The sequence below is a fragment of the Chelon labrosus genome (genome assembly GCF_963514085.1).
Source record: "Chelon labrosus genome assembly, chromosome: 10".
NCBI classification, from domain to species: domain Eukaryota; kingdom Metazoa; phylum Chordata; class Actinopteri; order Mugiliformes; family Mugilidae; genus Chelon; species Chelon labrosus.
In genome coordinates this window covers 25,719,121-25,743,346 of record NC_140360.1, presented here as the reverse complement: position 1 = coordinate 25,743,346, position 24,226 = coordinate 25,719,121, and the positions used below count along the sequence as shown (strand labels likewise).

General features: G+C 38.7%; 3 protein-coding genes across 5 annotated transcripts; 1 reads left to right on the top strand and 2 right to left on the bottom strand.

The window, feature by feature from the left end:
- Positions 1–1,616: 1,616 nt before the first annotated feature.
- Positions 1,617–5,434, bottom strand: LOC311494165 (L-rhamnose-binding lectin SML-like; the record flags this gene model as incomplete). The annotated part of the gene is made up of 7 exons (XM_084553075.1): positions 1,617–1,822; positions 1,895–2,027; positions 2,492–2,536; positions 3,378–3,487; positions 4,193–4,328; positions 5,110–5,172; positions 5,425–5,434. 7 exons carry the CDS (start codon positions 5,432–5,434, stop codon positions 1,699–1,701), a joined length of 621 nt encoding a protein of 206 aa, XP_084409201.1. The 3' UTR covers positions 1,617–1,698.
- A 9,475-nt stretch (positions 5,435–14,909) lies between these two features.
- LOC311494389 (galactose-specific lectin nattectin-like) lies at positions 14,910–17,510 on the top strand (the record flags this gene model as incomplete). 3 transcript variants are annotated; one of them, XM_084553415.1, is made up of 6 exons in its annotated part: positions 14,910–14,946; positions 15,199–15,265; positions 15,979–16,076; positions 16,369–16,494; positions 16,741–16,861; positions 17,227–17,510. In XM_084553415.1, 5 exons carry the CDS (start codon positions 15,199–15,201, stop codon positions 17,289–17,291), a joined length of 477 nt encoding a protein of 158 aa, XP_084409541.1. In that variant the 3' UTR covers positions 17,292–17,510. The 3 variants fall into 3 exon arrangements, with proteins under 3 accessions (XP_084409541.1, XP_084409542.1, XP_084409543.1); XM_084553416.1 differs by having other exon boundaries at positions 14,925–14,946; positions 15,199–15,268; positions 15,982–16,076; XM_084553417.1 differs by lacking the exon at positions 14,910–14,946 and adding an exon at positions 15,470–15,532 and having other exon boundaries at positions 15,199–15,264; positions 15,982–16,076.
- Positions 17,511–19,741: 2,231 nt separating this feature from the next.
- On the bottom strand, positions 19,742–22,753 carry LOC311494164 (galactose-specific lectin nattectin-like; the record flags this gene model as incomplete). Its single annotated transcript, XM_084553074.1, has 5 exons — positions 19,742–20,063; positions 20,282–20,396; positions 20,589–20,726; positions 21,064–21,176; positions 22,591–22,753. The coding sequence occupies 5 exons, from the start codon at positions 22,751–22,753 to the stop codon at positions 20,002–20,004; spliced, it is 591 nt and encodes a 196-aa protein (XP_084409200.1). The 3' UTR covers positions 19,742–20,001.
- Positions 22,754–24,226: the final 1,473 nt, after the last annotated feature.

Below are 24,226 nucleotides of genomic sequence, written 5' to 3'. Positions count from 1 at the left end.
CCGTTATCACCTGTTATCAACATGGCGTCCTGCTGCGGGGTGTCAGAATCAGAGGACTACGGTGAATGGCTACAAAATGAAATTTTATTGTAAAAAAAAAAAGAGTAAAAAATATCGGAGAGACCTGAGGGATAATTAAAGGATAATCTTATTTTATTGTATAAAACGAAAGGGACCGAAATGCTTGTGTTTTTGCAGTTAGAAATAATACAAGCTTCATTTACTTAATATTTTGCTAAACATAACACAGCTAACAATATTTTGCTATTTCATTAGCCTCGCAGCCATTAGGGTCTATGATTAGACTGTGTAGCCTCCACTGGCATATGAATATCACATGCAATTAACTTTATGGTTGGCAAATAAGAGATGTGGGTTATTTACCCAGTCATGCATGTGCAGTTAGCAGTAGCCTTTGGTTCTGTTCACAGAAACCCCAGCCTCATGTTTGTTTTCCATCCTTGACGCTAGCTAGACAGAACTTCGGCGGCTCGCACAACACAAAAGTCATCTGTTAAATCTTTGTAAGCTAAGTCTTGTTGTTGACCATTCAGGACATAGTTGTAGACATCTAATGATGTTTATGCCTGCATGTTCTCTTTACTTTATCTGTGGTTGGTTAAGTTAAGTAGCCTACGTCTAAACGTACCGGTGTCGTACCATTTTAAGTATCCCCGCCAGGAAGCGTGTCCTTGCTGCGGGAGCGCGCATAGGTCCTGTTGAGGTGGACCCACGTAACTATGGTCGATTTCGTCTCGTTGACGTGGTTTAGAAAAGTAACACTTGACTTATCTATCAAAATAAATGCTCATATTCCTCCGCAATTAGCATTTGCTCTTAATTCTGAGTCTTTACTGTAAAACAAAGGCGATCATATGTTTCTTCCCAAAGACGGTTTTCATTGTCATTTCACTATTCATAATACCTGCAATGCTCGCAAAACAATTAAACCAATCTCACAATCCTGGTCGCTTCAGTTGCCAGATTTCTACAAAAGCAGCATTTATAGATTCATTTGCAATGTTCATGTTTATTAATTGCATGTGTATATGTAGCTGTTTTGTTTTAAAATGAGACTGGGAGGTGCTGACAGTCACATCCACAGTGATTACGATCAGAGGAGCGACAATAAAACAATGACAATAAAACTAAACCGAATGGATGTCTGTTATATGTGTAGCATTTTTCACACAATTTTTCACGCATTAAAACTGTTTTTTTGATCAAAATTTTCTTTTCTTTTTATTCGAACAATAATTGATGTACAGCCACTGAACATACTGTTACATCAACAGCCCCCGTCCCCTACATAGGATGAAAAATAATCGCCTGTAACAAAAAAAGACAAGACAAGGCGGCTAAAACAAACAACAATAAACAAAAGAGAAAAACGGCATTTAAAATGTTTTGAGCTAATACAGGAGCAACAGAAAAACATTATCAGAGGTACAATGTTTTTTTTTCTATTTAAACTATTTAATTATCTGTGTAAATTTGATCCATTTCATTGTTTCTTGATTAAATCTGACAATGTTGTGTTCCTGAGCCGAATACCAGACTGATCAGATAGATGCCCTTTTGATCCATTTGATAATTTCAGTATGTTCACACAGGATCTGCAAAAGAACAGAAAACATGTTCATAAAAGATCATTCGGGTATTTATGGACCTAAAAGAGGGGACTGCGTTACATCTGTGCTACAGTCTGAGGTACTTACATTGACAAGCGTAAGCCACCTGCAGGTATTTGTAAGTGCCCACACAGGGGTCTCCTAATACAGATGTCATGGCTTTGACAGTACACCTGTTTTTCCCATTACAGCTGTGGAGGCAGATTGATGTGAGTTTATTCTCTTTTTAATCCTCAATGTAAAGGACGAATGAATGATGGTACCTTTCAGCGACTCTACTAGCAGGACTTGAGCAGTAGACATTCTGGAGCTGAGAGGCAGGACGTTTATAAGAGCACGTGGTCAGGTCAGTGCGTCCAAAATAAGCACCGTACACATTTATAACCTGCCCAACATCTGACAACAAGAGGACAAAAAGAGGACAAGAAATTTAGGAGAAATAAACCTACCAATCAAACTTTATTCATACAGCACCTTTCACACAACAGCAATTCAATATAAAGTGATTAACTGTAATTGAGATACACATAGGAGGTTAAACAGTTGACTGTGATAATAAAACACATCACATAAAATACCAAAAATTAAAGAGAGCAACTAGCAAAATGTAAAATAAATGGAAATTCTGCAGAAGGACTAATATAATAACATTAAAGCATCAAGTAAAAAGAGTTCAAATAATTGAAGAAAATAGAAGCAGATCCATATAAAAAAGAAACATAGACATGTGAAATAAACACACTAAAAATAAATATGTAAAATCTTGATTAAATATGAACTGGATAATTAAAGTTACAATACTGACAGATTAGCATAGAGATGCTAGAAAATATAAATATTCCTATAAAATAGTAGCTTACCACAATATAAATCTGCCAGGGAGTGCTCACATATAACAAGTTGGACTGTTGAAGCAGAATAAACCAGATTAAACATCACAATATTAAAAGAGTGATCACAACAGAAAGCACAGAAATGTTCATTCATCTTCAGGACAAAAAGTGTGGATGATTAGTCCAGCTAAATGCCAACAACAAATAGTATGCATTTGCTCTCTACTGGCATGTTTACTCCCCTCTGAAAAGGGTTAACTGAAACTAGATGTCGACACTGAACCAATAGTTAACATAGCATAATCCCTGGTTCTCTGTATAAATATGGACAATGCGTCCCCACTTCCTTGCATTGGCCAAACTGATGCTATTTTTTGGTTTGGTTTGGAGTCAGAGTCTGCACAGCACAGGCTAGGGTGGAGCTCTTTTGTCTATGGAGTTTAGCCACAAAGAAATGTTGGATTATACACTCCACTTATTTATTTATTTATTCCAATTGTCACGGTCCTACGGTAACGCCTCATGGAGTGGTCATGATGTCACATCCTGTTTCTATAGCGTCAAATAACTAATTAAAACGAAATTTCTCAGAAAAATGGACAACTGAATATGCATCAGTATTATATTAACTACCTAAAAGTAAATATAAAAAATATTTGAAGTGTACGTTCGTGTTTTAAATTGGCCCAGGTGGAACTTATGACCTGTACTGCAGCCAGCCACCAGGGGGAGCTCTACTTGTTTTGGCTTCACTTTTGAGGAGCTGTCCCACTGTCCGTATTTATACAGTCTATGGTCAAGACAAATATGGTGTATTACTGGTTAACGGCCTACATTCGTTTGTTTTAGATACTGATGTAACCAAATGTTTAAACATATTTGTCTTACATAATCACAATGACATCTTACTGACTTGCTGGGAAACACGTGTAGTTGGTCTCCAGGTATTTGAAGGTGCCAAAGCAGGGATCAGAAGTGCGGACCACATTTGTGTTTAATTCACAAACACTCTTGCCATCACAGCTGCAGGAAACACATGAAGACTATACAAGATCAAATCTAGATTTATCTAGCTATGTTGGCGAGTGGCCATGTCTGTAGGTCTGTGAAGGTTCTCAGTCATCCAGGTCATGGTATATCCAAAAAATATAGATTTTTTTAAATGCTTTTTGGAAGCAGATCACGTCTGTTATAAATACCAGTCTTCAAGGGTTAAAAGCATGGGGCAGTCACTGAAGAGACCGCCTAGAACTACTACGACTAAAGTGGATGCAGCATGCCTGTGCGTCACATCTGTTGTATCAGTACACTGAAGATGAAGTTCAGAGTTTTAAGTTCAATAACGGTGTCAATGACTCGTAAAATGTCCTGTTTTGATAAATCAGATATCACTCCTGCTTTAAGATAGGGACAAGGACTCCCAGGTATCTTTGATCCATACAGATTAAGCCTGACAAAAAAATTGTATCTTAGAATGTGGTCATAACAGAGAAGGCTTGTTTTGTTAGAGAAACAAAAACGATCCGGTTCTCAGTAGTCCAAAGATAATCTAAAGGAAACTGCCTGTAATTTTAGTCTAATGCACAAGATTAATGCAGCATGAAACTCTCACATTTGGAATGTCTTTTTCAGGGCTCACTGACACTTGATTGATGTTTACCCGAGTTTGAGATGCGGCAGCCACATTTCGAATGAATAAAATGTTTCCTGATTTCTTTGGATGTGTACCTTGTCTTGAGGATGTCCACGGTTCCCTGCTGAGAGCACGTTGTGTTGGTGAGCTGCTCTGGAGGCCGGCCCTCACTGCAGGTCTCTCTGTCTGCACGTCCGTACAGAGCTGACTGCACACTAATAACGCCGTTGTCTGTCACACAGCACACAAAGTCAAATAAGAAGTACAACAAGAGACATAATCACATTATTTTAGTATTACTGTGTAATGTATGCTGTAGAGCAGTACAACAGCAGGCTGGAAATCTGTGTTTGGCTGCCTTTATTCTGTTTGGCTCAGAAGTGTGCTCTTCTGTAATGAACAGTGATGTCTACAATGACTGTCAGTTGTCAGGTGAATGTCACAGTGTTGAACATACAAATACTGTAAGATTTCTTAAAAGAGTGACAAGACTATGTGACTAGTGAGCAATGAGGAGGTCTTACAGTACATAACCACTGACGACCAGTTATGATCACATCAGTAATTCAAGCCATAAAAGGTTGGGGGCAGGGTTAACTTTGGTAAATGTTAATAAATGAGTCCTTGTATTATGAACTAAGCCCCAAACCACAAAAAAGTAAAAGCTTAGAAATATGTTTGCTGGATTCTTATGGGTGCAGGATGTGTCTGCACTCCTCTTACTACTTATGTCTGTGAAACCTTACTCTTTGTTGTGAGTTTAACTAATAAAATCTATGGAATGTAGGTAAAAAGAAGGTACATATACACAAGACAATTTTTGTTGATTTGAACTAGAACTGAAATGTACTTTTCACCTCTTCCTGCTGTAGGTTTATTTCCACCCTTAAAACTCTAATTCTATATCCCTCACCATAATGTCTCAGCAGTGTCTGAGTCACATTGTGTAAGAATTCAAAGGTAAATCTGCTGCTCAGAAAGTGAAAAAAAAAGCTTTGGTGTAGAGTCATACCACAGTATAGGCGTTGGACATTCTCGCCATTGTCACAGGTGATAACGCTTTCTGTGGAAACATCTACAAACAGAAGAAGAAGCATTATTGTCATTGTACAAGAATACAACGGAATTTCGTTTGGCAGCATCTCTTGTAGCAGCTACATGTCACAAGCATAGAAAAAAAGAAAGGTAATATAAGTAGTAAATATTAAGGTGTAGTAAAAATATATATAAATAATCTGTATTGACACTAGTACAGATATGGAAGTCTGACTCAAAGTGTGTAAAGTATGTATGAACTGTGATATTATATCAACTTGCATGTATTTACCTGCTGCCATGAGCAGCAGACAGGTCACGGCCAGCACTGAAAAAGAAACAGTTTTAGTTCACCCTTGTGAAGCAAGCTGAAACATTGAAATGAAATCATATTTAAATGTCACTGGTCTTTTTAACAAGTAGTCTAAATGTGAATAAAACACTTTAAAAGTAATAGATTGTTATTTATCAGATATTTGTACATCTTGACGTTTTGTCATGTCACTAAGTGATTTTACGTGTTTGCATACACTGATATTGCTAATCCATCACTAATCCCATGTAAGATGTATTAGCATGTGTTAGCATGAGTTTTATTTAAACAGGTATTGATTGGTAGCCCTACTCCTTCTACTTTAATAGAAATCCCATATCAAAGACTGATAATCAATTGTAACTCAGAAGATTTCATTCTTTCTTTCTGTTGTATGGATTGCCATGTATTTGGTACAAACATTTAGGCTGTATTTAGCAATGGCAACATTTTGGAAAATTTCTAATTAAATACCAACAAAACTTCTCATCAGCCTCAGCTTTACTTAGTATTTAGGAAATATCAACACGCTTAAGCTGAGCATGGTAAACAGAACACAAGTCAAAGATCATTGTCTCAAAGAGCTGTTAAGTCTACCAACTCCTAGTGAACTGGTCATAAAGAAGACTTCAAAACACATTTATGGAAGATTAAGGTTGACAGTAGCAGTTGCTTTCCGCCGGCTCACCAAATACCAGTGTACATAAACTACTCAAAAAGAGAGTCTGCCTCCGCAGCAAGACAGAAGAAATCGTGTGCAATCACAATTACATTTCAATAAAATGCTAATTATTTTTCTTCCAGTCATCAGTCCCCTGTATACTCACACAGTCTTGAGTGGAGCATGGTGTCAATAGCAGGTCAGCTGGATTACTGATGGTAGTTGGATCAGGGACACCTCTATTTATTTTCTTGTTTCAATAATAATATTTGCTCTGGATGTAATAAACTATGGTCTGACCCAATTGGATCCTGCCTAGTGGGTTAAAATGTAAACTCCCTTATCAAATCCGATAAAGGATAAGGAAAAAGTGATCCCACTTCACCAAAAGGAAGTAGACAAGAATTTACGGCACACGTTAAATGTGTTTGCAAAGTGCATTAATCATTGCCAGTGGGGCCTGACCCTCTGTTCAGGAATGCTGTTTGCAAGACAAATAATATAAAATGAACGATTCAAGTCTCCTCTCTCCAAAAAGGTATTTTTCTTTCAGGTGTGCTCATTGTTCCAAAACTGAATCCATAATCTGTACACTCCTCAAAGCAATGTGCTGCATACACGTGTGACTCTTATTTTTTAGTTGGATTGGAAAAACGTTACCCTGCTTAATGTACACTGACAGACTGGACAACATCGACACTGATAAAATGATGATGTGTAGCAGACATAATTTTTAACACGTTTATCATCTTAGTTTAATCTCTTATCTTACATGTAGTAGGTAGCACTGAACAACAAAGTAGTTTCAACAATCCACCTACATTTACACTCCAGGAAGAAACCTTTGGTGATATGATGTGGGCAGGTAAAGTGAAACTAATCTAAATTTTGAGGCTTTCCCTTTATTATATGTTTTTTGCCCCTTTATAATGAATGACATGTAGCCATGTTTGTATCTAATTTTGTTGTCTGTCTGGTTGTTCACTTTTTTGTGTTGCATGTTTGCTTGTAATTTCGCTCTTTTCAATAATAATAATAATAAAAAAAAAAAACAGGTTTGAGGCGCCATTCCTGCAGTTCATTGACAAATGATGCAAGCACAGAGTTTCCTTAACATTTACCACATGGAAATATCTTCCACAACCTTTGATCCAACCACCAATTTCCCCATACTGATAATGGGCTTGGAGTTTTAATTGAATCCCGATGGAAAAGTGTAATCATTGATGGTTACATCATGAGATTTTCTTTTTAAATGATCAGGCATAACATTATGACCTAACAGGTGAAGTGAATAACACTGATTATCTCTTCATCACGGTACCTGTTAGTGGATGGCATATAATAGACAGTAAGTAAACATTTTAGCCTCAAAGTTGATGTGTTAGAAGTCGGAAAAATGGACAAGTGTGAGGATCTGAGAGTTTGACAAGGGCCAAATTGTGATGGCTAGACGACTGGGTCAGAGCATCTCCAAAACTACAGCGCTTGTGGTGTGTTCCTGGTCTGCAGTGGTCAGTATCTATCAAAAGTGGCCCAAAAAAGGAACAGTGGTGAACTGGCGACAGTGTCATGGGCAGCCAAGACTCACTGAAGCATGTGGGGAGGGAAGGCTGGCTCGTGTGGTCTGATCCAACAGATGAGCTACAGTAGCTCAGATTGAAGAAGAAGTTAATTCTGGTTCTGGTAGAGAGATGTCAGAATACACAGTGCATCACAGTGTGTTGCGTATGGAGCTGCATAGCCACAGACCAGCCCATGCTGACCTTTGTCCACCGCCAAAAGCACCAACAATGGGCACATGAGCATCAGAATGGGACCACGGAGCAATGGAAGAAGGTGGGCTGGTCTGATGAATCACGTTTTCTATTTCATGACGTGGATGGCTGCGTGTTTCACCGGGAAACATTGAGGAAATACATGAGAGGCAACGAGAGCCTGGAAAGTCCCCTAGTGACTAAGAGTGATGGGTTTATGTAGACAGGACTTTACAGTATTGTTCACTTTGTTTGCTTGAATGTTAAAAGTTAAAACCACAAAAGCAATGAGAATAGATTAACTTTATTCCTGAAACTTGTGATGAGGTTTACCATCCAAACAAAGGAACAAATCACTGAAGGGAGAGAATACATTCTCTGCTGCTATCAAACTTTATCAGACTGTACCATTTACATTCTTGATCCTGAGGGGGAAAAAAAATGCTAAAATACCAACCTCATGTTGATAGCCGGAGAAATAGAAAATGCATAATCTGTGAGTCATGAATGTTTGTACACATCTGAAGCAGTCCTTAGAATATATGTAAAGATAAATTCCAGCATGTTCAAAAAATTTGGCCTGATCTCTAAGAGTTACAGCATATAAACTATTCTAGCAAATTTACCAGGGATCCATATATGTGTTTCTTTTAGCATTATTGATCTGAACTACAGATGTTATCTACCGTCTACAGAGACGTCTTCGTGGTGACCAAAGTTGTGGCCTCTCTGACAGACAGAAGAGTCTTTGTATTTTTTTTGTTGGGTGCCCAAACATATGCCACACCTATTGTTATTATTTGTACAAAGAACAAGAAAATGTCAGTCACAGCTGCATAAACATGCATATTTCTCATTTTAATTAAGTGTAAACTGTGTTTACCAGTATGATCACTAACATATCATTAGAAATTCTTATTGATTTTCCTGTGATTATGTGTTGTTTTTTTTTACCAGTCTGATCAGATTATAATTTCTAATGCTTTTATATAGCTTAGTGTTATTGAACACTAAGCTATATAAGCTGTCTAGCTCAGACTACATGTTATCAGCATGGTAACAGCTAGATCCAAAAAAAATACAATTGAGTTGTAGCTGTTGTTCTGTGTTTGGAACAATAAACACCAGATGGATTTAGTTCAGATTAGTTTAAAAATGCTACCAGTGTAGGTTTGTGAAGCAGAATGTCTTTCACATTAATCTGAAAGCTTTCTTGTTGGATATATAGTCAGGACTTGACTTGATAGGCTCTTTTAAAACATATTCACACCTCATGAGAAACTGACAGTTGTAGCAAATTTTAGAAGTCCATCTGTTTTATCAGGTGTTCCCACTCAGATTGAGATTTGATTTGCGACACAAAGCAGAACAAATGGGTAAATAAAAGACAGAAACAATAAATCATAATTCATTAGTAATAAATAACTTGGCAGCAGGGGTCGCGTTAACCGAATATTTTCTGTCATTTTGACAGATTGCAATTCACACCACTGACCACTTGGTGCCATTGACCTTAATAATTGGCTCTTGTCTGTAATTTCAGTTTGTATTCCAAACATCGCAGAATTTATGTCAGTGCACGATTTCCTAGTACACCGATTATACTGATGCACACGTTAGAGCTAGGCTAACCATGCGACTAACCATAGACATATATACAATATATATGTATATATGTCTATGTCTATGCGGCTAACGGCTACCAAAATGGAATTTGCATACCACTGAGGCATTTCAACTGTACGATACTGTCTAAGAGCTGTTAGCACTAGCAGTCCCTTTCCGAGTGCGGATAAGACGTGTCGGCAGCCCAAACTTTTTTTTATTTTTTTGTTTTTAACCATTTAAGGTCAATACGTGCTTAAAGTGCTTAAAGTTAATGAACATTTAATGAACATTAAATGCTATTGAATATGTCATTATTATCATTTTAAAAAATTAAAGTGACAGGTTTAAATAGATTATGACAGGATTTCAGTCAAATTGACAGACAACGAAAAAGTCTAGCGCCACCTTTGCTCGGCAGTCTTCACAATTTCAAAGGGACCTGGGCCCGTATTCCTAAAGATTCTGATAATCCTCTCAGAGAGCTCCTAACTTAGTCTTAAAATTCCTAGCTAGGAGTCTTAGTTTAGGAGTGATTCCAGAACATTTACAGAGAACTCTGAGCAAGGAATGGACAGAAACTCTTATCTTAGTGAGACGTGTGATTGACCCCATTGCTAGGTATGAGTCATCATTTCAAAAGGTGTGATTGGTTGATCCTAAAAGCTAGATAAACTTTTGGTGATTGGGCATTCAATGGAGCGTCCAATCAATAGACTTAATCAGAGAATCTAATCTCTGTGGAGACTGTGGAATAATAAATAATACTTTACATAAAATGAAAATAAATAGTAAGTTATACTTTAAAATTATCCTACAAAATGTGTGAAAACCCAGGACCACTTGCACAGTATTCACATGCTGATAGTTCTATTTATTTGCTGACATTCATTTACCATGCTGGTCATTTTTGCACTTCATCCATTTTTTCATCCAACAGTCCCTTCAACATCGCAGGTGTACGACCCTCACCCTCAGTGTACGACCCTCAGCCTTTAGGAATACGGGCCCTGGTCTTCAGTAGGATGCTACCATAAACAAAAAAAGAGGGTGTGTTATACTCTTCTTGTTGATTATGAGGTCAAGACTACTTTTCATGTAGTACATGTTAGGGAGGAATTTATGGTGATGCCGATGAAGAAGAAGAAGTACCAGAGTCCTGTATGTCTTATGCTTGAAGGATTTATTTAGGCTCGATCGAGGAGAACAGAAGATTCGTCATCACAACATAAGTGCACGAGTCCACCTCAGTTCTAAGGGTCAAACAGTAAAGCTCAGATTCTTATACTAGAAAGGTGGGCCGAGGCAGCAAAGGGGAGATGTGTTAATATACAATTGGCTATTGTACATAAACATGAAGATAAGCATTCACACCAACTAGGAAACACAAATTGTCTTCCAGGAACGGAGGACGTTATCATCTAACTCTACAGCTGTGCCTGTAGACAGCCAGACAGTGAGATTGAAGACGCCAAAAGAGACCATGGCCTTGGCATGTTCCTCAAAGAGAAAATAGGGCAGATAACTAACCCCAACAATAGGGAAGATAAATTATTCTCTAACAGTACACAGACAAAAATTGCTTGCAACAAAATTTATTTATTATTACTCCAAATAAAATTTTAAGTAGTGTTTAAATTGTATTTGCAGGTCCTGTAGACAGTAGTGGTATACTACCTGAAGCACAAGAAATATATAAGTTGACTTTTAGAATGGTCTGCAACTGTGCAGTCACCAGGAAAATCCAAAGTATTAATGAACCCCAAAACCCCAACAGAGTTACTTCTTTCAATAGCATTTGGGCCCAAGAAACCAGGAAACTGTATATAAAAATGGTTTTAAATGTTGACGCCTATCTGCCAGTTTCAATGTGAATCCTCTTAAATTTAAGCCCGTATTCAGTCATTTAGCACATAATTGTACATAATAATGTACATATGACATCCTGATAAATAGCTATGATAAAATAAAAAGTGTCAATGTCCATCCATGTATGAAGTGTATGTTTGAGCTACTGCTTCTCCAGTTTGTCTGACATGAAGACAGAAAAGAGCTAAGTGGCTGTAGTTGAGACCAGGTAAAACTAAAACTAAAAGAGCCCAAACATATCATTAGCATTTCACTGAACATTTTGTCCACACTAAATAGGCAAACAATTAGAGATTTTCTCAAAAAGAAAATCTTTGTTGTCACCCCACAGCCTAAGTATCCCATTCTGCGATTTCACCACAGGGTTTATGCATGGTCATTTTGAAGATTTGACAATATTTAAGACAATCAAAGAGGAACAGCTGTGGCACGGACAACTGTGTATGTACAAACATTTATCTTTTTCATCGTATCAAACTTCATTGAAGTTCCAGAAATTACAGAATCGGAATCTGAGAAAATACAAGACAATACAAGACAGTGGCCTGTTGTACTGATACTGACTCGCATTCATTGTGTGAATGTGTTTTTGTGAAGAAAGCGCCATGTCCTGGTGAAAACCTGCAACTGCAAACGCTGACCTAAAACATACAGTTAGCTCTTGAATTAAAGAGAGGCTTGCATTTTAATTCAATATTCTTAATATAATTTGAATATGTTTTGGTGAGCATTAAAATAACAAAGACATGTCTGGGCCCAAGAGTAGGGCTTTAAAATAGTCTGGGAACAATATACAGTAAATTAAATTAATAAAGGGGACAATAACAGAGCAAGTGATTGTTTCTTAACAGTATCAAACATATCAACAAAATGTATAAAATAACAATTTAAATAGGTGAGAAGTGACAGCATCTTTTCAACTGTTCATCCAATTGATTAGTATAGCAGAGTGTAGCTTCATGACACATTCAGTGATTCAAAAATAAAAATATCCAACACATTCCCTTTCATTGCTGACATTTGGGCTGCTACTCAGTCTCTCATTATCTGCTTATACATTTATTAAAAATCCAGTTTCACAGGTGCACTTTCTGTGAGAGACTTAATGTGTTCCACTGTTAGTACCGTTGTCATCGTGCTGATCATACACTCCACAGTAGTACAAACAGTAGTAATGGTTTGTGATTTGAGAGACTATACAACATGCTGTTCTTTGGCCTATTTATCTAGGCTATTAAAATAAACAATACGTATTGCAGTAAGAATTAATTATTTGTTATTACAATAATGGTTGTTGATATTAACTATTACAGTGTAGGTGTTGAACAACTTTGAATTTTTTAAAGTTGACTAAAGTCAACTAGATGATGACGTCACACATAAAAACACAGTAGAAAGTAATGTTTTCCAACAATGAGCTCTCAGCTCAACCACAACTTCCATCTCCCGCATGGTGCATTCACTGACATCAAGGACAAAAAACAAGCTTCACAACCACTGCAGTATGTCCCTGAAGCCTTTTCCGTGTATAGTGGCTAAAGGTCTAATAACTGACAATGAAATTCACCAAAAAATTGTTGATGTGCAGTCCCATTCTTTCTGTTATCACACGGCGATTGGTGAAGTAAATTGGCTAGCATGGGCTTCATCTTAAAATGAAGTATTTCCACAAACATGATGATCTCTTGCTAGTTTGCTGCAATGACCCACTGGGCTCCTCACCTGTCTTCTCCGAGGAGTCCGTGTTGTTACTGTCATGTGATCGGCACAGCAGTAAAGTCAACTAGTCGGTACAACCCCTATTGCAGGGTATGTATGATTTTACTGCTTTCATGTCACCTAAGTTCTCCAGTGTGGGAACACATGACAGGTACACTGAATAACAGGACAATATTTGTGGCAGGCAGTTCTATATACATGCAGTATGCACTCACCTGCCACTTTATTAGGTACACTAGTGAAAACCAATGCAATCTAAAATAACAGTACTGCACTAAATCAAGGCAGATGGTAATTCAACTGTTTGATTATTTTGCAGAATGTAATTTATAGTACTGTCAGACTGATCTGAATTAAGGTTTTTCCGTTATTTAGAGTGTCCCTCTAAAATGTGGTTGTCAAAATAACAGAAACATGTTGGTACAACACAATACAATTCAATAGTACTACAAACTGCACCCTCAAAGCGCTCTCCGTCATTCGAAACAAATACTCTTTAAGAGAATATGTTTTCTCACTAACTGCCAAGCAAATGTATGCATGATTCTGCAGAACAGCAGATGACGACAAGCCAGAAAAATATCAAGACGTGTTTTCTGTTTTGAAATGGTGCCACGGCTTCAGGAGAGGTAGGACCCAAACGCAGAACGCAACGGTAAGGCAGGAGTACTAAACAAAATGGTTTTAATGAAAACAGGAAACTGAAGGCATATGAGGCAGGGTAAACCAAGAACTCAAATACAAAAAACAGGTAAGAACTAAAACCAAGGTGAAACTAAGGAACACATAAAAACACAGGGGTAAACTTGCAGGACAGAACAGAGGTAACACAAGACGGGAAAGATAGCGGAGAACAGAAGCAACATACAAAAGCACAAGAAGGACTACGAGACAGGGAACAAAGGCAAAGGGTGAAACTAATGAGGACGGAGCACACAAGGAGAAACCAATGAAACAATAAGAGGGAGAAACAAAGGAAATTACACCAGAAACACCAAGGGAGAACTTTACAAAATAAAAACAGGAAACTCAAAGAACAGTTTCACAGGAAATCTTCAAAACAGAACCATGACAAATGGTCCTTTCACTAGAAATAGACTGCAGCTTGTCTCCTGAGAAGAGACTTAATTACTTGCCAAGTTGGAACTTCCAAGTTAAACAATTAAGAATTCACTTCCATGAAAGGGGAGATAATTGACAGTTAGCAAATAGCAACATAAATATTAATACAACAAATGTTATTACAGTACATGTGTGCAGTCAGTCTGTTTATACAGTCTTAAATGGTTGATTCCGCCACATGATGTTTTAAAGGAGCACATTAGGTATTAGGTACGATGGCTTTTTGCTAGGTTTAGCAGATCAATACCTAACTAAACTATGTGGGATTAAACCAGCCTGGTTGGCTATTGACGGGTGGCTCTCAAATACTGGTCCAAACCAATAATAAACTCTCATGAAAGACTTGTGATCCATAGTCTGTGATCCATCATCTCAGATTTCCAGATCATGTGAGGAACGATTAAAGGAAGAACCTGGGATGTACTCCCAAACCCTCCAGAGCTGAGTAAATTTGGTTTTCAACTGTGTTTCAACATCATCGACATCAGTGCAGCTGAATGTCACATTTCATAACTTTAAACAACCTCACGTGTGTGTTAAATTGTTTCCCAGTTAACACCCTTGTTTTTTAAGGAACATTTGCATAAGGCTGTGGCTGCATGTAACTCAATATTTATGACAACAATTAACTAATGTCTTGAGGTCATAGGATGACATACAGAAACAACACAAAGCATTTAGAAAACGTATAAAAAGGCCGCGTCCCCTCTTAGAAGACACCTACCATCAGCTACTGCTTCTGCAACCTCGTCTGATCAGCAAAACAAGGTAATGTTTGAATTCTTGACTCTTTTCATTTAATGCCAGCTATACTTAAAAGACCTTAGTTTGCTATACAGTTGTATTTGGCAGTGGTAAATGTAGAAACAGGACTGCAATTACTCATCCCAGAATTAAAACATGTATCAGCTCATTCCTGTGTCCATTTACAGGGGAACTCTAATTTGAATTCAAAGTGTAGTTTCTTTCTTCTGTTATTTGACAACAGTGAATAAACGTGTCTGATTTGTTTTCACACAGATGGCATCGGGACTTCAGTTCATTGTGCTCCTCTGTTTGCTCGGTGGACTGTGGATTGGAGCAGACGTAAGTAATGTTAGGAAATCTTTTAAAAGAGTTTTCTCTAAATAAAATAACTATATGACATTTCTAACAATTATAATTGAAGACCTCATTAGTCTTTTGACAGAACTATATATTTTTCAGATTTGATATGTGTAAGAATGCTGTCAACCAGTCAATAAATAATGGAAATTGTTTCTCATCCATTGTTCTTTACATCCACAGGCAGGTTGGTGCTTCTGACATTTATGGAGATGACTGTTTAAATCAGAGCAGCTGGCACAGCGTGAAGGTTTTCAAACTTTTTTTCTCTGCTGTGGTGTTAATGAGGACCGTGACACACCAAGCCAGCGGCCGGTCTGGCCATTGATTGGCACACAGAAGACACTCTTCTCATTTTTCAGTCTTACCTGACCATTTCAATACATGAGTATTTTCACAATGACATGATCATGGAGAATGAATAAACTGTAGAACAAATGAAAAGCATGCTATAGCAGAGGCCAGCTTTGTACCATGGTTTGTAGCTCTTGCTAACATCACAGATATTAGTAAATCTTCCGGGCTGCCTTTTTTACTACTGCCACCTGTTCAAGAGCTTTGGATTAATAAGTTTGGTGTTTTAGTGTACATAAATTATGTATCCACATATAAAGAGCATGCTTGCACTGACAGTAAAAAATAATATGTATTTTGCAGCTTTGTTGCATTATTGTTTCTATGTTTACAAATGGTTTGCAGATGACTGCAGGAGGAGTTGCCCTAGTGGTTGGAGTGTGTATGGGGGACGCTGTTTCCGGGTCTTTAGGAACAAGTGCAGCTGGGCTCAGGCAGCGGTATGTTAGGATACAACAATTGCTATACTGTGTTTATGTATCTCTAAATTGTTTGATGCCATTTTAATAATTTAGAGGAAAAGCCTTGAATGTGGATATCTTAAGATTTTCCAACATTAATATTTACACAATTTCAACTATGAAGCTTTTTCAAGACATTTCAAACACTTGTATGCTGGCTTTTCTGGTTGACACAGGATAGAAATGTTGTTGTAGTGTTTTTAGGAAGTCTCTGAATTCTCATGTTTCTTATGTTCTTTGATTTAAACCCTTCCCTCCTCTTAATCCTCAGCGTTACTGCACTAACCAAAGAGGAAGCCTGGCCTCAGTCCTTAACAAAAACGACTACTACTTCCTCAGACGGCTTGTTTACACCAAGACACACTCAATCAGACCAGTTTGGCTTGGAGGCCAAAGGGTGAGTGTTTCATCAAAGAACTTGTATCCTGCTATTTTGTGGTTTCAATAAAGATATTTAGCCCTTTTTGAGAGACTGGTAGGTGTACCAAACTGCAGAACTCCAGTAGTATCACTGAGATCAAGATTTGATTTGTGAGACAGAGCAGAAGATATATGTGTAGAGAAGACACAAACAATGCAGATGTTCAGGCTCTGCCTCTGTTGTTAGGAAAAAATAACTTGACTTTTGAAACTATTCTTTCAGAATGGTTATTGGCTGCGGAGTAAAAGTTCAAGGTTTACCTTCAGACTGCGGTCCAAACTGCGGTCCAGGAAGCTTTACAATAGGCGAGGACGCAAGGGCTGTATGACGATGAACTATAAAGGTACAAATGAATTATATGTTGTCTCTTGGATTGTATTTTTTTTTTATTATTATTGAGAAGATACTTGGAAGTATAAAAAGTATCACTGTAAACAAAATGGGATCGGGATGACAAATAATTTGTGTAACCAAATTTTCTAACCATAACTATAGATGGAATGAACTGCCAAAGCTAAAAATGGAACTATTAATGTTACATAAGCAAACCATGAGTTTAGAACTTGGAGCATGGATTACTAAATCATAGGCGTAAAATATAAACAGTTTTTCCACCATCCATGTGATACCTGCCGTTAACAGGTGCCTTTTTACCTGATGCTTATACTCCTGACTTGGCTTTTTTTGTTGTTCAACCTCTCATTACAGGACGCTTTATCAACAATTACAAGTGTTCGGGAAGGTCAGCCTTCATTTGTACCAGAAGAGCCTAAATCTACTCTTCATAACCTGACATTTCAGACGTGATGATCACACATTTCTACCCATCATGTCCCTTCCAGCATAATGTCAAGCCTCGATGTCATCTGTGCTGGAAGATAAATACACTAATCAAATCTTATATCTGTGGTTAACTTTCCAATCTATATCCTCTCTTATCTTCTTTTCATATTACTTCCATCAATAAACAAAGATCTATCCTGCAGAGCAAACGGCCTCACTTCTTTACATCTTTTCGATTTCAACATTTATATACTGCGTGTCAAGATTAGAAAGTAAAACATTATGTAAAGCTATACCCATACATGTGTGTTACCCAGAAAACACTCAACACACCAAAATACCATAAATAAAAAAATCCTCTCACATGAATAACTGCAGCTATTGGTAGATTTATATACTGTGTATACAGTATTACATGTGATGGTTTGAATGCATTGGCTGGTAATATGATTTTAGACTGATATTGTACTTTTTAACCCATTACATTTATTTGGTCACTTTGTCCAGATTTTTACTATATACTACAGTAAACATCCCTCTGGAAGAGTTATTAGGAAAAGTACAGTGGACACAACTTGTCTCTTTTAACGTTTTATTTCACATACACGTCTGTTGACGCTTAGTTGGTTATTTAGGTTGTAAACCTGCAATGAAATCACCAACACAAAACCAAATATTAAATAACAAAATTATACATTATTCATGTAACATTAATTGATGTTTTGCAACTCTAACAATGCTGGTTTATTATCACTCACCGACAAGGTGTACCAGTCCTCATGATCAATTAAATGAGAAAAAAAAAAAAAAAAAGACAACTCCGCCCTGCAGCAAACTGCGCATGCTCCACCCACAGCCCAGAGGTCAAGGGGAAAAAAACATCCCAACAATGAAGAACACAATCACTTATAATAAATTAGTTACTTTGGTGATTCTGATAAATAACTGAACTCTTCATATCCTGACACTTCATTCGCCACCACGGTCTCCATTTCCACTGTTATGCTGATGACGTCCAGCTTTATATCTCCACCAACTCCATCACTCCCGCCACTCTTTCCACTCTCTCCAATTGCCTCGCTGACATCAAATCCTGGATGCAGATCAACTTCCTCAAACTAAATTGTGACAAATCAGACCTAATCATTATCGGCCCCAAATCCCTCAACAACACCACAGACAGTTTCCGCCTCACCATCGACAACTCCACCCTGTCTCCATCCCCCAACAGCCGCAACCTCGGAGCCATCTTTGACAGTAACCTCTCCTTTGATCATCACATCAATCAAATCACCAGAACTGCCTTCTTCCACCTCAAGAACATTGCCCGACTCCGTCCATCACTCTCCTTCTCTGCTGCTGAAACCCTCATTCACGCATTCATCACTTCCAGAATTGACTACTGCAACAGCATCCTCTATGGCACACCATCCAAAACTTTAAATAAACTTCAGTACATCCAAAATTCTGCTGCACGTCTGCTCACCCACACCCGCTCCCGTGATCACATCACTCCTGTCCTCCAGAAACTCCACTGGCTCCCAGTTCCACAGCGTATTCAGTTCAAAATCCTCCTCCTCACACACAAAGCCCTCCATAACCAGGCCCCTTCCTATCTCACTGACCTGCTCAATCGCCACAATCGATCCCGCAGCCTCCGTTCATGTGACGCAAACCTCCTTACTCCACCACTCAAGACCAAGCATCGAACCTGGGGCGACAGAGCCTTCTCTGCAGCTGCCCCCTCCCTCTGGAACTCTCTCCCCAAACACGTCCGCGACTGTACCGACCTTCCTACCTTCAAATCTCTGACAAAAACACACCTTTTTAAAATTGCTTTTAATGTTTAGCTCAGTTTATTGTGTTTTTGATGTTATATTTCACACTGTTTTGCTAATTTGATGTCCTTTTTATGTAAAGTGTCTTTGAGTATCTTGAAAAGCGCTTTTAAATAAAATGTATTATTATTATTATTATTATTAAATAACTCACAATGCAATTTTAATCAAGTGATATATAAAATGAAATTAGTTTCAATGTGTCAGCTATATTATTAACGTGATTGATTAACGGAAGCATCACTTGAAAGCTGATCATTTATATGATTCTCTGTCATAGCACAGAGTACATCATAGCACAGAAGCAGCACTCCTTAAATTTACCCACAAGGCCCTCATTGCTTCATACAACAGATTTGTGTCTGTACCGCATTACACTGGTTTGAGTCTTATTTATCCAACAGATTACCATGACAATGATTTTTCTTCCATGTACACTAAAGTTAGTCATGGGGTTCCACAGGGTTCTGTGCTAGGATCGATTCCTTTTTTTTTTAGCAAAATTCTTACAGCATAAATTTCATAAACACTCGCCTTTATTGTATTTACTTATGAAACCAAATGAAACAAATCAATTCGTCAGACTCCAAGCATGCCATATAGACACATGATATAATACTGATAATGAAATGATGTTAACAGGTGAGACAGATTGCTCTGCAGGATAGGTGTTTATTAACTGAAGTAATATGAAAAGAACATAGGAGAAGAAAGGGAACAATTAATGACAGATATGAGATTTGATTAGTGTATATATCTTCCAACAGTGATGTCATCGAGGCTTGACATTATGCTGGAAGTGACATGATCAGTAGAAATGAACGATCATCATGTCAGAAGTGTCAGGATATGAAGAGTTCAGTTATATGTTTCTGGCACAAATGAAGGGTTTCCTTTCGTAGCATTTGGTGTCATTGCAATATGCTGTGAGAAGAAGGGGAAACCAAACAGAAACAAAGAAGTGCATGTGTCTGACAAGTTTGATTTCATCCTGATAAATGTAAAAATACAACACAACATGAATAACAAATAAGAGGATAACTCTTATTGCTCAGTTTACTAATAATTATGCTTAGAAGCTTGTTATTCAATCTCTCAAATTGAAAACTCATGATCTGCAGAATCAGAAAATTAATGTGTACCTCCTCTGTGATTCATCTCCATACAACCTTCTCCTCCTCTAGTATTGTTAGGCTCCCCCCTGTTAAAGGGACTGTAGTTCCACTTTGAACCGTCACTCCACATCCAGTAATTGTTCTGAAAGAATCACAGTAGATAGAAAAGAAAAATGGTCCTGACAATATCTACAATGATAACTTGTCCTTTTGTTTAAAGTAATAATAACCTAACTAATTACAATATAATTCATAGGCTCCCGTACAGGGGGGAATAGCTTTTTTAATGAAACCACAAAATAACAGTAAACCCGTTAGTTGATAAAACACACACCTTCGCAGCATCGTAGCCTCCAAGCCAAGTTGGTTTATATGAACGAATCTTGGAGTAAACAAGTGATCTGAGGAAGATGTACTCGTTTCCGTTATGGACTGAGGCCAGGTTTGCTCTGTAATGAGCTATGCAGAAACGCTGAGAAAGAAGAGGAGGACAGAAGAAGAGCAAGAAAAGATGTAACATGAAAAAATATAATTAAAATTCAAAGACATTAACAAACTAGTGATTCAGCTAATATCTGTATTTTTTTAAATGTCTTGAAAAAACAGCAGAATTTAAGGTAAGAAACTCCATAGAACTCAACTTTCAGTATTGATGAACATCAGACTGAAAGCCAGTTGTAAAGTTGTTAAAATGTCTTGCATATTCACATTTAAGTTTTATTTTTTTCCACAAAATAATTCTTACAGCAGCAAACATTTCAGAGCATGTCCCATAAACACAGTGAGGCAGTTGTTGTTTCCCAATTTACCTCTGCATCAGCCCAGTCGTAGTTCGCATTGATGAATAAGAAACAGCGACTCCCGAAGCGACTCCAACCACCAGGGCAACTGCTGCTGCAAGAGTCTGCAAGACAGTTGTTGACTTAGGGGACAATAATGGAAAATAGATGCAAAACAGCTATTATTGTCATTGTTGGTAAATCAGAAAACAAGTACTAGATGCATAGATTAGTAGACAGACTATAGGAAAGGAAGGACTGGATTCAGTCTGAAACTAGAATAGCAAGAAATTACAAAGGGGTCCAAGCAACCCCACACCACTCGGACCCAAAGCCAAGCCGGCCCAAGACAAGTGTTCCCACTCATGTCAGACACAATGCTGCTTTTAGCACCTCTTAGAGGTGCAAAGTCCTCAAATTGTTTACATAAAAAGGTTTGTTACTTCCACATGGAAAAACTAGATGATCGCAAGTGATCATAAAGGGGTCCATGCTGTGGTTTATGTCCCAAAGCGGGAAGCAGAGGCATAAGCGGGTCGGACACGACCTGAAAGGAGGCAAAGTGTCTGCGGACGAATCCTTTGGCTGACTAGTGATTGAGAATCAGGAGGGTCGGAAGCAATGAAATTTGGTCGGCTTGTACGCAGTCTTCCACAGATGCCATTGCCTCAGTCTGCCACTAGAGGGAGTCATAGGCTAAAGCAGGTGAGAAAAGACCCGACAGGTAGGACTCAAATATTTACACGTCACCAGCAGGGCCCCCTGTAGACCGTATTGCACAAAACCTGGTGGGCTTGTAAGGAGTCATCCAGTGCAATTTTTTCAAAATGGCAGGCGGAAATGGGCGTGGCCTAGTCCATTAGAACCAGGGCTATGTAAGGAATCAGGGGGAGAAAGGATTTTGTTTCTAGGGCACACGGTTCTCAAGATATGAGCCAAAACGTGAATGGGCTTATTAAAGCGCCACCTAGCTGTAGGCATGTGTATTGACACCTTGTCAAAGTGAAATGTTAGGACCTCTACCAATTTACCAGGTTAAGTGCTTTTTGCCCTTGCAGTTTGTCCTGGACACTTTAAGCTAAGCAGAATAATAAGGCGAAGAATAATAAAAATTGCAACAAAATCAATAGGGATCCTGCAACTTGTTGCATGGACCCCTATATACAATACAAAATACAATACAGCACCGCCGCTTGGCAAATTTGCATAAAATTCAATATGTTGGCTATGCACAATTTATGGTATGTGCTGAAACTATTACGTGTAATTAAGATGAGTGAGAAAGTACTTTTGAAATAAATGTTTATAGCGCCCCCTAGAGGGGCAATTCCCTCAAATATTTGTTACAGTACTTAGATACACCTTGTGGTGCAACCTGGACACATCTTCAGTGATGTAACCGGGGTCATGGGGTGTTTCGGGTCTTACATCAGACACCCTCACCCGGGTGACCCAGCCAGTGTCCACATAGCACACTACGCCACGCATCCCCATTCCTCAACCAGAGCCACCATGAAGCCTTTTCAGCTGCAGGCCATGTTCTTCATGGCTCTTTGCCTGTGCAATCCACAGATCCTAGGAGTTCCAGGACCCAATGCAAAGACTGGCCTGCAAAGTCCCTGCATTCAACAGGCTTGCAGCGGGCCTTCCACCCATTCCTCTGACATTTGGCCACCACGTCAGCGTAATTGGCCCTCTTCCGTTCTTGAGCCTCCTCCATCCGCTCTTCCCAGGGGACAGTTAGCTCAAGTAGCACCACCTGCTTGCTTGCCACGGACATCAAGACCATCTCTGGCCGGAGTGTTGTTGCTGCAATGATGTCCAGAAATCTCAGCTGTCTCCCAAGGTTGACCAGGAGCTACCAGTCCCTCGCTGCTGCAAGCAGGCCGCCCCCCTGGGTCTTCTGCTGGGGCTTCTTGCCTGCGCGAACGAACGTGATGTACACCTGGAGGGGTGTTGCCACTTGTTGTTGTTGATGCAAGTTCAGATCCTGTCTGCTGCTGTCCACAGAACCTGGTCGTGGCGCCAACGATACCGGCCATCTCCCAAAAGCAGCAGCTGAGGATGTGTTCTAAAGATCCCCTTTTCTGGCAGCGTTTGCAAGGTGGTGAGTCCGCCAGGCCCCAGGTGAACAGGTTGGCAGGGTTCGGGAGGGCGTCGTACACCGACTGGACTCGGAACTTGTAGTGCTGTGGCTCCATCCTCCAGAGATCTGGTGATCTTACGGCCAGCTGTATGCTCCCCCAACTCATGTTGTGTTATAAATGTATGTGTTACGGCAAAACTCACAAACATGTCAAATCTCATGTAATTAGAAGGCTGTCTGGCTGTGTAACAGTGTTTTTTTCCCAAAAGTGAGGTTTGACAAAAACTTTGACATCCATGGCTAACATAAAGTGTACAAAATGAAAATTGTAGTAGATAATTATTAACAGATAGCTTTCAAGGAATAAGGTTAGGGGGTGACCTGTATCATCAGATGCATCTGAATTCATGAAATGCAGTGATGTAACGCACATGAAGGTGGGACATACTGTTTATGAGAAATTGAATCAAACGCATTCACCATTACTGTAGCGCCACCTAGTGGTTGACATGTGTGACTTTATTCATTCATTCATTCATTCATTCAGTCATTCATTCATTTTCTTGTCCTCTGGAGGGGGGGAGCTGGAGCCTATCCCAGCTGTCTTTGGGCGAGAGGTGGGGTACACGTTGGACAGCCCTGCATTAGCCTGTCACAGGGCTAACACAGAAAGACAGACAACATTCACACTCACACCTACGGCCAATTTAGAATCACCAATGAACCTAATGAGCATGTCTTTGGACAGTGGGAGGAAGCTGGAGTACCCGGAGAGAACCAATAGACACACAGAGAACATGCAAACTCCGCCCAGTTGGCCGATGGATTTGAACCCAGAACCTTCTTGCTGTGAGGCCATGTGTGACTTCTTTCTACAAAATGCTTTTTATGGCCATACTATCTACTGGTAAAGCTTTAACTTCATACCGTCAACGATTCCATCTCCAGTCCATAAAGTTTCGACAGAACAAGAATAATAATAAAAACAAAGATAATAATAAAAATCCAAACAAAAACAATAAAGTTCCAACCACTTTCAGTGCTTAGACCCCTAATACTACTACTACTACTAATAATAATAATAATAATAATAATAAAATAATAGGG